Source organism: Dreissena polymorpha, chromosome 4 (assembly GCF_020536995.1).
Source record: "Dreissena polymorpha isolate Duluth1 chromosome 4, UMN_Dpol_1.0, whole genome shotgun sequence".
Taxonomy (NCBI): domain Eukaryota; kingdom Metazoa; phylum Mollusca; class Bivalvia; order Myida; family Dreissenidae; genus Dreissena; species Dreissena polymorpha.
The window spans coordinates 19,566,491-19,579,224 of NC_068358.1; the positions used below are offsets into that span (position 1 = coordinate 19,566,491).

Genomic DNA, 12,734 nt, shown 5'->3' on the forward strand with positions numbered 1-12,734 from the left:
CAAGGTCAAGGTCATCCTTCAAGGTCAAAGGTCCAAAAAAATAATTCAATGTGGCGTTATCATGAAGATGCACATTTTGAGTGGTGGAAGTACAAGGTCAAGGTCATCCTTCACGGTAAAAAATAAATAAATTTCAAAGTGGGGATTTCATGAAGCTGCACATTTTGAGTGGTGGAAGTTCAAGGTCAAGGTTATTCTCCAAGGTCAAGGTCATCCTTCAAGGACAAAGGTCAAAAATAAATAAATTTCAAAGCGGCGTTATCATGAAGCTGCACATTTTGAGTGGTGGAAGTTCAAGATCAAGGTCATCCTTCAAGGTCAAGGTCATCCTTTAAGGTCAAAGGTAACATAAAATGTTTCAAAGCGGCGTTCTCATAAAGCTGCACATTTATAGTGGTGGAAGTTCAAGGTTAAGGTCATCCTTTAAGGTCAAAGGTAAAAAAAACATTTTATTATTTTTCAATGCGGCGCAATAGGGGGCATTGTGACGAGCACATCTCTTGTTTTTTTTTCAAACATGGTTAAAAAACACTAATATTTATTTTTATTATTTTATTTTTGAAATACCGTCCAACCATCCCACCCAAGAATCCCCCCTCCCCCCCCCCCCAAATAGATTAAATAAAAAAAATTTGCATTTTTGGAAGGTTATGTAATAAATGACCACACCCCCACACTATACACCCCTCTCCACTCCACCTTTGTGATTGAAATTGAGATAGGTCCCTACACCTTTAAAAAGAAAAATAGATGAGCGGTCTGCACCGGAAGGCGGTGCTCTTGTTTTTTATTCATTATAACTTTATGAAGCCTTAACAAGCGCATCACTTCTTATGCCCCTCTTCAAAGAAGAAGGGGTATATTGTTTTGCTGGATGTTGGTCTACCTGTCTTTCAGTAGATCAGTTCGATTTCGATCAATAACTCGTCAACGAATTGTTCGATTGGCTTCATACTTAAGATGGGCATTTGCCTTGGACAGTAGATGACTCCTATTGAAATGGGGTTCACTAGGTGAAAGGTCATGGTCACTGTCACAATAAGTGGGGAAATTGTTTCTGATCAATAACTCATCAAGGAATCGACTGATTGGCTTGATACTAAACATGCGAATTGGCCTTGGACAGTAGATGACCCCTATTGAAATTGGGGTCACTAGGTCAAAGGTCAAGGTCACTATAACACGGAGTGTGAAAATCATTTCGGATCAATGACTCTTTAATGAATTTAGAGTAAAATCGTTTCTAATCAATAATTCGTCAAATGATTTACCGATTGGCTTGATACTTCCCATATGAATTGGCCTTGGACAATAGATGACCCCTATTGAAATTGGGGTCACTAGGTCAAAGGTCAAGGTCACTGTAACACACTAAATGTGAAATTGTTTCCGATCAATAACTCGTCAACTGATTCACCGATTGGCTTGATACTTCCCATGCACATTTGCCTTGGACAGTAGATAAGGTCAAAAGGCAAGGTCACTGTTACACACTAAGTGTGAAATTGTTTCCGATCAATAACTTGTCAACTGATTCAGGGATTGGCTTGATTCGTCTCATGTGCATTGGCCTTGGACAGTAGATGACCCCTATTCAAATTGGGGTAACTAGGTCAAAGGTCATGGTCACCGTTACAATAAGCAGGAAAATTGTTTCTGATCAATAACACGTCAACAAATTGACTGATTGGCTTGATACTTCCCATGTGCATGGGCCTTGGACAGTTGATGAGCCCTTTTGAAATTTGGGTCACTAGGTCAAAGGTCAAGGTCACTGTAGCTAAAAGTGTGAAAATTGTTTCCGATCAATAACTCATCAACGAATTGACCCATTGGCTTGATACTTAACATGCGCATTTGTCTTGGACAGTAGATGACCCCGATTGAAATTGGGTTCACTAGTTCAAAGCCCTGTTTGGGGGGGGGGGGGGGCATATGTCTCTGACTGCGGAACTCTTGTTACTTCTTAGTTGTGCACTGTTTTGTATTAGACATTTCTAAGTTTCTTAAGTAAATAAATGTCTGGAGGTAATGTCACACTTATACCACATTACATATCATGGTTTATAAGTTAGTTAAAATGTTTATACCAGGATGTGAAAAGTCTTCACCATCTGACATGCATGCATAAGGGCAATTTCCCTGTGTGTGTTTTTTTTTTCAAAAAGATCCTTGGATGTAATAAAAGTAAACAGTTATGTTTTATAAAAAAATTAAATATTCAATATTGGTTCTAAAAAATATGATGAAAAAAAGAAAAAAAAATGTAAGTAAGTTTAAATCGTATAATATAAAAGAATAAACATTGGAAAAGTCAAATTCTTTTTTAAAAAAGATTGCATATATTTTGTTATCTTTCATTCTGATTAAAAGAGCTGAAAACAGCACTTGCACAAGATGAGGGTATATCACATTTTGGTATGGAAATTATGGATGTATTCATAAAAAAAAAACTTCAAAATATTTTATGAATTTAAGAGCATGTTAATATGTCCACGATGTATATTGCTCAAGACAATGAGTCAGGCTTCATGTTTCTATATGACATTGTATGCTCAGGACAGTGCTGCATGTTTCTATATGACATTTATAAGGAAGTTGCTGCATATGTTCTATATGACATTGCTGAGGACATTGCTGCATGTGTTCTATATAAAATTGCTGAGGACAATCATACTCCATGTTTCTATATGACATTTCTGAGTATATTGCTGCATTTGTATATATGACATTTCTTTTGTGTTTTTTTTTAGATTCTTTACTGCATGACAATATTACATCTGTTTGTGTGTAGAAAGCCAAGGAAGAGCGTTACTGGGCTATGCGAGGTCGACCAGTGACTCCTCCAGGCGGTCTTAACATAGGAAACTACGATAGACAACTCAAGGAAACAGCTCCACAGAAAAAGAAGGAATATAAAGAAATGTTAGATCAGGTAGGTGTTATATCACAAAGTATTAGACAGTGTAGTGAGTGGGATGGTAGTTGTTTAAAAAAAATCCAGCCTACTAGAATGGGACTTCACAACCTTCATTACATAGAAACTTGTAATTATAAAGGCCTGTATCTTTGGGGAACCTTTTATGGGAACACCCTTGGCAAATGGATGGAAGGGTAGGAAGTTAGGCACGCAACATTCTGCTATCTAAGATGCACAGTTCTTACAGAATCTTTATAAAACTTCTGGAAATTTTTGTTGAGGCCAAGTTTTATAACCCATCAATTTGAACCGGAAACTTCAGAGTTATTGTCTTTATGTATGAAAATTGATGTTTCTGCTTGAACACTTTTCACCAAATCTTCACCAAACATTCTGCAAATATTTGTTGATATAAATGAAAGCCATGTTTGATTGCCAGGCACTAAGCACCGGATTTTTCAGATTTATTGCCCTTTGTTTATTCAAAATATGAAAAATTCACTGTTTCAGCTGTTTTCAATCATTTACTTTTCCAGTTTTAGCTGGGCTGTTTTCGGAGAAAACCCGAGGTATTGTCATTGCCAGCTCGTCGTCAGACATTGGCGTCGTGCTAAAACTTTGACATTTTGCTCTAAAATCAAAGTGCTTCCACCTACAACTTTGAAACTGCATATGTAGATGCACCTTGATGAGTTCCACATGCCACATCCATTTTTGTTACTAGGTCAAAGGTCAAGGTCACTGTGACCTCTAAAAAATAAATTAAAAAAAATTTGACAAGCTTTCATTTATTAAAAAATGCACCCGCAGCCGAGCGTTGGCACCCACTATGCAGTGCTCTTATTAAGGATTTATTTTTATGTCTGTGACCATGTTTTTCACAGTTTTGACAGTTATTAGTTTGTTTATTTCCACATTTGTTTTTTGATCATATATGTGATGTTGATAAATGTATACGCTCTATGACAGGTGCACAACAAGAAAAGAAAGAACTTTATTCTTATCAAATACATGTTGTGTTCATGTTATTTGTGTGTTTCAAGTCAGTGTTCCAGATTAAGGCTTCAAATGGGTAGGCTAATTTCTTTAGGTCATGTCAGCTGGTCGAAATTAATACAAAACCGTAGGGAGTATGGGTCAGGCAGATTCAGGCTTTTAATAAGCTAATAAAACATAAAGATGCATGCAGCATTAAATAACACGTTAACACAATAAATATTGGACCATGACTTTGCCAAGTAAGAAATAGAGGTGCATTTTTTTATGTCCCCCACCCACTATAGTGGGGGACATATTGTTTTTGCCCTGTCTGTTGGTTGGTTGGTCTGTTGGTTTGCGTCAACTTTAACATTTGCAATAACTTTTGCAATATTGAAGATAGCAACTTGATATTTGGCATGCATATGTATCTCATGGAGCTTCACATTTTGAGTGGTGAAAGGTCAAGGTCATCCTTCAAGGTCAAAGGTTAAATATATAGCTTCAAAGCGGCGCAAAAGGGGACATAGTGTTTCTGACAAACACATATCTTGTTTACCATTAATTTTACTTGAATTGATGTATGTGCATTTCTGTTTGAAAATATCAGAACTATATTTGTATTAAAAAGAACAGCACTTATCTGGAGCCCTGTAGAATTGCTACTAACAGTTTGTTTCAACAGAATGAGTGAACTCACAAGCCTTTCAAACACTTGTTAAAACAATTTCTAGGGGTTTCCCAATCAACATAACACCATTCACTGTTTGCCATGCAATGTCTCACAAGCACTTGTCGCTGCTGCAATTCTAGCAAAAGTCCGAACAGTTGCGGTTGCGTGCATTCGAACGCCAGGCAGAGGTGTCGCCCAGTCACGTTAATTACCGTGAGGAAGAGCGCCCTCTGGTGGGCTCTCCAAGGGACATAAACTATTACTTGCACGAGGTGAGGGTATGGCTATAGCTGCACAGTTCTCTCTGTCCTTTGTAGATAGTTTTTCATGCTATGGAGTTATCTACCTTAGAAGGTATTGTGTCTTGTTATGGTTGTGTTTTCTGGCTTTAAAGATATTCTCTTAACTTTTCTGTCACATTTTTTCTTTGAATGGAAGCCCTTAATCCGAGCTTGTAAATTTCTATGATTATTACTACTATTTGATGAACAGCAAATTTGTCAGCACTGTTAGAAAATTTTGAAAAAATTCTAGGGTTCATTACTTCATAAGTTTATCTTGTTTATTTGGCTTCATAATCAAATATCGTGAATCTTAGTAGAATTTTTACATTATATATTTTTTATTTTTCGTTTTTTTATTTTAAATGGGGCATAGTATGGGAATGGAACAGTTGTTGTGGGCTTGCAGTTGGGAGGGCAGTAATTTGGCACCTTTCAGAACAAAAGTGTTAATTTAATATATGAACTCAAATAGTTGAATGGTGTAATAATGAAACTTGGTTATCATGTTTATCGAAATAATATATTTGCCTAGTTCGATTATCAACAAGATCTCATGAAGCACCTGCTTTCTAAAAAATAGCCAAATTTACCTTGTCTGAGCTTGTCACATAGCGTTAATTCTTTAGTTTCTTTATCCCTATGTTTAGCTTTAAAGTTCATAAGGGAGGTGCATGATTTCTGAAGTGTTTCTTCTTGCTACATCTTTTTATGCCCCGGATCGATAGATTGGGGGTATATTGTTTTTGGCCTGTCTGTCTGTTTCAAAACTCTTTCCTTGGTTAAAGTTTTGCGATAACTATTGCAATATTGAAGATAGCAACTTCATATTTGGTATGCATGTGTATCTCATGGAGCTGCACATTTTGAGTGGTTTAAGGTCAATGTCAAGGTCATCCTTTAAGGTTATAGGTCAAAAAACAAAATCCAAGGGAAGTAACAAGCTTTAAAGGGAGATAATTTTTATTTTATATCATTTGGCAGGTACAGATCTTTTTCACAAGGGAAGTAATATTTTTTAAAGGGATATAATAAAAATAAAAAAAATAAAAGCGGCGCAGTAGGGGGCATTGTGTTTCCGACAAACACATTTCTTGTTTATATTTGCACCCCATTATTTTTTCTAGATGAAACACAACTCCTTTCTTGTCCTTGAATGTGTATATGTCATTTCTTTTTGAAGTGAAATGTATTGCATATCATGATATTTATATTAACCATTATACCACAAACATAAAACATTCCATGTTTAAGAACACATGTGTATGGCTTAGAAAAGCACTTGCTAATTGCAAAGCACTCCTCTTGCAAAGCACAGAAGGAGGAGAAAAGAGACAAGTTTAGACGAGATTTAAAAGCCCGCCCTGCTCGTCAGAGACGACCCTCAGACAACGATACTCAACTTATCTCTTACTCCGAGGATCCGCATTTCAAAGTGTTTTTAGAAGTGGAGCGTGAAAAACGCCGGGACCAGAAACGTTATGCTGATGAACTTCTGCAGGTACCCAGAGCTGCTGGCTTCCTAGAGCGCCATATGTTCCCATAGAGGCTCACAGTTATTCCTTGTATTCTGTAATAGAGGCTTGATAGCTAGCTAGACTACAATCTTACAACAAAGATGGCTGCTTGTCACTTCATGTGATGACTTCCAATAGGTTTTTCAAAAAACTTCTATGCATATTGTACTGTTTTGATTTCAGAGGGAGCATAGGTAGGAAAATGACCATGCCAGTTCTTGCAAGGACTCCATCTATTATCAGATTTCCAACCAAAAACACTGGTGTCATTTTCAATCATCAACAATTTAGTTGTGCATCACACACTATCCTTTTTCTCTTTGCTTTGAAATTTTTACTTTCTGTTGATTAAATTGCCAATTAAATATAACTACTATTTTCTTGCTTGGAAATATATTTCTGACAGGGATATGGCATAGTTTGTAAAGCTTTATTAACAAAATATCACTTAAAAAATCATGCTGTCTGACCTTTTTGCCAGACAACTACAACTAAAATGTTATCTATGCCAAGTACATCTTTAATGTGTTTTTTGTTTTTTCTTTTTATTGCAGCAAACTTAATCAACAACTTGGTTGCAATGGGATTGGGTTTCATAAGTGTGAAAAAAGATTAGCTAAAGTGACTGCATCTGCAAAAAGCTTGTGTTGCTCTGGCAATAGTTGCCATGACAATAAAGGCCATCTAATTCCAATTCATTTGTTGCCACTGTTTACTGATCACAGACAACTTGGACATACATGGTTTCCCATGTTCTGTCAACAACAGAATCTTGCTATAAATCGTGCCAATCTGTTAGCAATGACATGTTGTTTATGTTTACGCAAATTGTTTTCCCACGAAGCACTTTTCACAGCAGTTACATGTATACTAGTACATGACAGTATTAGTAGCTCAGATAGATAATGCAGTTCTAAATATATCTCTGGGAGTAGTGAAGCATATAAGCATATTTTTTGCAAATTGTTTTTATTTTATTACCATGTCTATTAAACAAGCTGTTCTCTAGCTTACTATTTTGTATGTAATACGCTAGTCATCTATACTGACACTTACTAACACATATTGACATCAATAACTGTTTATTTTATCTGTGTGTTACATTAAAGTGGAATGTTACCTATCTGTATTTAGTAGGTTGCACCTCAAAGTTACATTTCATAACAGGTGGGAACAAAAGTTATGAACAAATTCATATTCTCTTATGCTTTACAATATGTTTTAAGAGTCCTACATTGCATTAACTACAGAATTTTAGTAAGTCATGCAATCTGTTCAGAGTAACAATATAGTTTAATTGTGAGTGTATAGTTGAGCATTAAACACTTGATTTAGAATTAAATGAAAAAATAAAAATTATTGTACCAAAAAACAAAGAAATGTTTATGGAGTCATTTTAATTGTCATTAAATTGTTTTTATCACATATTGGCTTGATAACTAGCAATTTTTGTATACCTTTGGACAATTCTAGGTTCTGATTGCTGATGTGACCATCATGCGAAGGCTTATAAGAAGTGATATACCTATCACTCATGTTCTGGAGTTGAAACAAATATTTGCAGATACAACAAAAACAATATTGTTACCTTAGATTAAAGTGACCTAAATGGGCTGAAGGAAATTTTTTCAAATAAACTGTCTTTAAAGTCTACTGGTTATATTGCAGACTTATTGTGGACTTATTGTTATATAAACTGTTTTGCAGATCTGTGAAAAAGTGATTTTGACCAAGGACTGTGTCCGTTGTCAATATGATTTTTGCAAAGGTCTGCAAATAGTGAATACACATAGACATCAGTCTATAATTGTACAATATATGACCCATATCAAACAATGTGATTTTATATATTCTTGCAGCAACAGAGAGAGCACATGTACCTTAGAGCACGACAGGAACCTGAAGTGTCTGTGATGGATAGGTCCGGCCCTCCAGCCCAGTATGTGCCCACAAAACCACCCCCAGGACCTGGATACAGGCCCAGAGAGGAGGTAGGGGGCTTGCTTAGTGTGGTGTAACCTGTAAGCTCCACTCCCTTGCACACTTGTTTGAAATGGTGCATGGTGTTTATTACTCACTTTCTACTTCACACATTAATAATGAAAATTAAGAACTAATAAGCTCTAATTTGGTATCAAATAATCATTTATATTTATTAATCTATTAACATTAAAATTTTATTTCTTAAAAGTGATCAGGTGTTTGGTTTTAACAATTCATTGTATCAATACTGGTGTTGATCGTTTTTGAAATGCTGTTACCATTACCATGGCAGCTTGCTCGGCAGATCCCCGCGTACTGGAACGATGGGCAGCAGTCACGGGGCGCCCACTCCCTTGACTCCGAGCCCCCTCATTCACACATGTCCCACACTGGCACCCCATTGGTAACACCCACTTTCTTGAACACTCTCACCTCGTACACTTGTAGAGCCCTATTTCAGATGTGCAATCTGTGCTTCCTGCTTCCATACATAGGCTCTTTCCTTGCTTTCCTGCTTCATGATAGTTTTAGGTCCCAGAATATTAGTTATGGAATTCAAAGTCATGGCGAGCGTTTGTCCATTAGTAATGAACAATAAGGGCTCCGTATTAATCATACTTATAGGCTACAGAATCAGGACTTTTATTGAGCTCAAGGTTAGGATCACTTTATGCTATAGCATAAGAATAGTTATGGAGTCCTGAATAAGGATAATAATGGGCTCCTAAGTCATGATAATTATGAGCTTAGAATCTAGATAAGTATTAATTAACACAGAATCATTCGGACTAAGAACTCCCGAATCATGATGATTTAGGGCTTCAACATTTGCATAATTATGGGCTCTTGAATCAGAATAAGTATGGACTCCTCTGTCATGATTTTTCAGGGCTTGTTCAGCAGCATGATTATGGGCTCCGGAACCTGAATACTAATGGACTTCTGAGCCATGATAATTAAGGGCCTGCACATCTGCATAATAAGGGGCTCCATATCCCGAATAATTATGGAATCCTGAGTCATGATAATTTACAACTTTAACATCTTCATAAATATGGGCTCCAGAATCCGAATAATAATGGACTTCTGAGTCATGATATTTAGGGCTTGAACATTTGCAGAGTAATGGGCTCAAGAATCAAGGAAATAATGAACTCCTAAGTCTTGATAATTTTGGGATGCACATTTGCACAATTATGGGCTCCAGAATTAGGAAAATTATGGACCACTAAGACATGATAATGCTAGGCTTGCACATCTGCAGAATTATGCGCCCTAGAATCAGGATAAGAATGAACTCAGTTATTAGTATTCCAGAAATGGTTAATTGGTATATCTTTGTGAAGGTCCTTTCTTTTGCTTATGCCAAGTAGATTCTTTTAATAATGTAGAAGATTATCTCTTTTTGTATTGTTATTGTAGACCTACAGGTTTTCAAATACAGTAACAAACATAATTTCCCTATACAATTTTTGCATAATTATTACATGTTACTCAGAACAACTTAAAAGTAACTGCATCAGAGTTGGCACACACATTTTTATGTTTTTGTCACATATATATATATATATATAAACATACTATTGACTCTATATTTCCCAAAAGTCTGTTCCTACATGTTAACAACTCTAAAAATGTATTTTAGAAATGCATTTTTGGATTTAAGTCTGGTCTGTGAAGTTTTCAAAATAATAAATAACAATGGAAATGCACTTACTTTTTTATGGACATTTTGTGCTGAAAGTGTGTGTAGGTTGCTTATACATGTATTTATATCTAGGTTAGGATTTCATACCGGACAAGTCAGGTCAAGATCTAGCTTATACATGTATATATATCTAGGTTAGGATTTCATACCGGACAAGTCAGGTCAAGATCTAGCTTATACATGTATATACATCTAGGTTAGGATTTCATACCGGACAAGTCAGGTCAAGATCTAGCTTTTACATGTAGATATATCTAGGTTAGGATTTCATACCGGACAAGTCAGGTCAAGATCAAGGTCACTGTTTCAAAAAATACAAAATCTGTTTCCATACAATATAGTTAGTTTTTAGATGGGCGCTTTAGCGACCGTCTAAAGTGCTTAGTGTGAAATTCAGGTCGATACGGCCTAGGTATGATTAACCCAATACCAGCTTGCGTATCCGCGCAAGAAAGAGTTGTATAATTTATGCAAGAGGTTTGAGTTCTCCAATTATGTGTATTCACAAATGGAAACATTATATTAATATTGTGTTACTTTCAATATTTTCGAACGGTGTTTAATAGAAAAAAATCAATAAACAATGATCGTATTGTACGTATCGCGGAGGAGATTGTTTATGAATGATTAAAATAGTTCACTTTCTGCTGCGTGTGCGTGACGTAGTATTTTCGCTCAGCTCATTCATAAATCTGAGGCTGGCGATAAACAAAGGGGAGTCCGTGTGAGAATAACGCAGTAGTATAAGGTTACGCTTGTTTATATTCACAGGTCTCAATTAATAATACGTTGACCACGAGTTCAACAATTATTACAGGGATACGATAGACAACATACAAAAATGTTTCATTATCGCTGAAACTGTTAAAAAACATTTAAATATAACAATAATATTCTCTAAAAAATGTAGTCTTGCTGTTTTAAAATAAGGTTTGGAATTTTGTTTTCTAAATAGCTTAATTCAAAACACAAGTTAAATTATTGAGTTTTTTACTTGTTAGTCGCATATTTATCGCATTATAATGTGTGTTATAATAGGCAAACCATACATTAGTAAAATTCAATCTGCCTTCGCACATAGAAGGAATGGGTCAATTAGATGCTGCGTTTCCTTTGCTTACTTCAGTTAGAGTTCAATTATTTACGTAATAGCAATCACAAGGCTCCGACTTCAAAGGATTTGCGGAGCGTTCTTACATAATAAAAGTCGAAGTCGCATGGTATTTGCGTTTTGCGTCCTATTTGGTCACGTGGTTCTTTTTCCCGGTTGTTTTTGCATTCATGATATGGGGCTATTAATAGATGCGCCTGTCGATAAACAAAGGAAAGTTTACGGGTTATAACAACGCAATAGGTTACGCTCTCGCATACAACTCAATGACGTAGTACAGGTCGTAAATTGAGAGATTCGGGAAAAAGTTGACGCTTATTTATATTCTCAATTTATAAAACGTTGAACATAAGTTCAAATATGACTTCAGCGATACGATAGACAAAAATTTTTTTTCATAATTGCTAAACCCGAATATAACAAACAATTGATAATAATAATACGAATGCAATAGTAGAAGGTTAGTAGAAGGTTAAGCTTGTTTATATTCACAGTTTTCAATACATAGACAGTTGGATATGAGTTCATCAATTACTACAGGCATACTATAGGCAACCTCGAAAATGCTTTTTAATCGCTAAAACCGAAAACAACTTAATATATTATATTAAATATATTTATAGCAATAAATGTCTTAAAAATGTAGTCGGCGTATACGCTGACTTTGAAATAAAGTTAGCAATTTACTTTTCTAAATAATTAAATACAATTAAACAAAAGTTAAACTATTGTGTTGTGTTTTTCACTTGTAAGCTGCATATTCACCGCATGAAATGTGTCAAACCACACATTAGTGTGAGTAAATAAAAAATATACTACGGGAGAGCACTTCATATGTGTCCTCATATGCCTTGTTATGAGTATCTTTCTTCACTATCGAAATATATCGTATGTTTTTATTTTATTTAAACGCAGTTTTCTTTCGACACATTTAAATCACACGTCAATAGCGCCGTCATGTGAAAACGGGTCTTATGCGTTTCTGCAAGCGTTTGTTTAACCCAACATGTACTTTTGCGCAGTCAGGCCATAGGGGATGATGTTCGCTTTAAAATCACTCAATATGTTATGTTTCTCCTTACCAGAAGGAGGGATAGCTGAGTGGGCTATTTATATGATGGACGCATATCTAATAAGACCCATTTTCGCATGACGAGGGTCATTACAAATCTCATTGCGAATTGAAAATGCCACATTTTAGAACAATGCTTTTTGATACAAAATTGAATTGAAAATAGCAAACTTATTAATAATGGCAGCCTATCCACACATTAAGGAATGATTTCCAGACGTGCTGACCAAGTACGGCAAACATTGTGGTATGATAATTAAACGATTTTCTCTTATCGTGACACTATACTATTTCGCTAATGATTGTTTTCTCATCTTGGAGGCGAAAGTGAAATTCTGCGAGATGGATTGTAACGCGTAGTTGTAACAGGGCCACAATTTGTGTCGTTTGAGCATACAGAGAGTAGTCCGGAATACCTTACACTACACTGAACAGTGCTACATCCTTTGAATTGAGCACATACGCAGTGATGTAGCAAAAATTCAGAGGTT

The 12,734-nt window shown here is 35.8% G+C and overlaps 1 protein-coding gene across 4 annotated transcripts in view; it reads left to right on the forward strand.

Annotated features, from left to right (window-relative positions):
- The window catches only part of LOC127876240 (serine/arginine repetitive matrix protein 1-like), an 84,892-nt gene that overhangs the window by 33,357 nt on the left and 38,801 nt on the right, over nucleotides 1-12,734 (forward strand). For all 4 annotated transcript variants that reach the window (XM_052421307.1, XM_052421308.1, XM_052421309.1 and 1 more), the window contains exons 7-11: nucleotides 2,795-2,935; nucleotides 4,712-4,843; nucleotides 6,171-6,353; nucleotides 8,229-8,360; nucleotides 8,645-8,755. In XM_052421307.1, coding sequence (XP_052277267.1) covers nucleotides 2,795-2,935; nucleotides 4,712-4,843; nucleotides 6,171-6,353; nucleotides 8,229-8,360; nucleotides 8,645-8,755 — 699 coding nt within the window. The remainder of the gene's footprint in view (nucleotides 1-2,794; nucleotides 2,936-4,711; nucleotides 4,844-6,170; nucleotides 6,354-8,228; nucleotides 8,361-8,644; nucleotides 8,756-12,734) is intronic.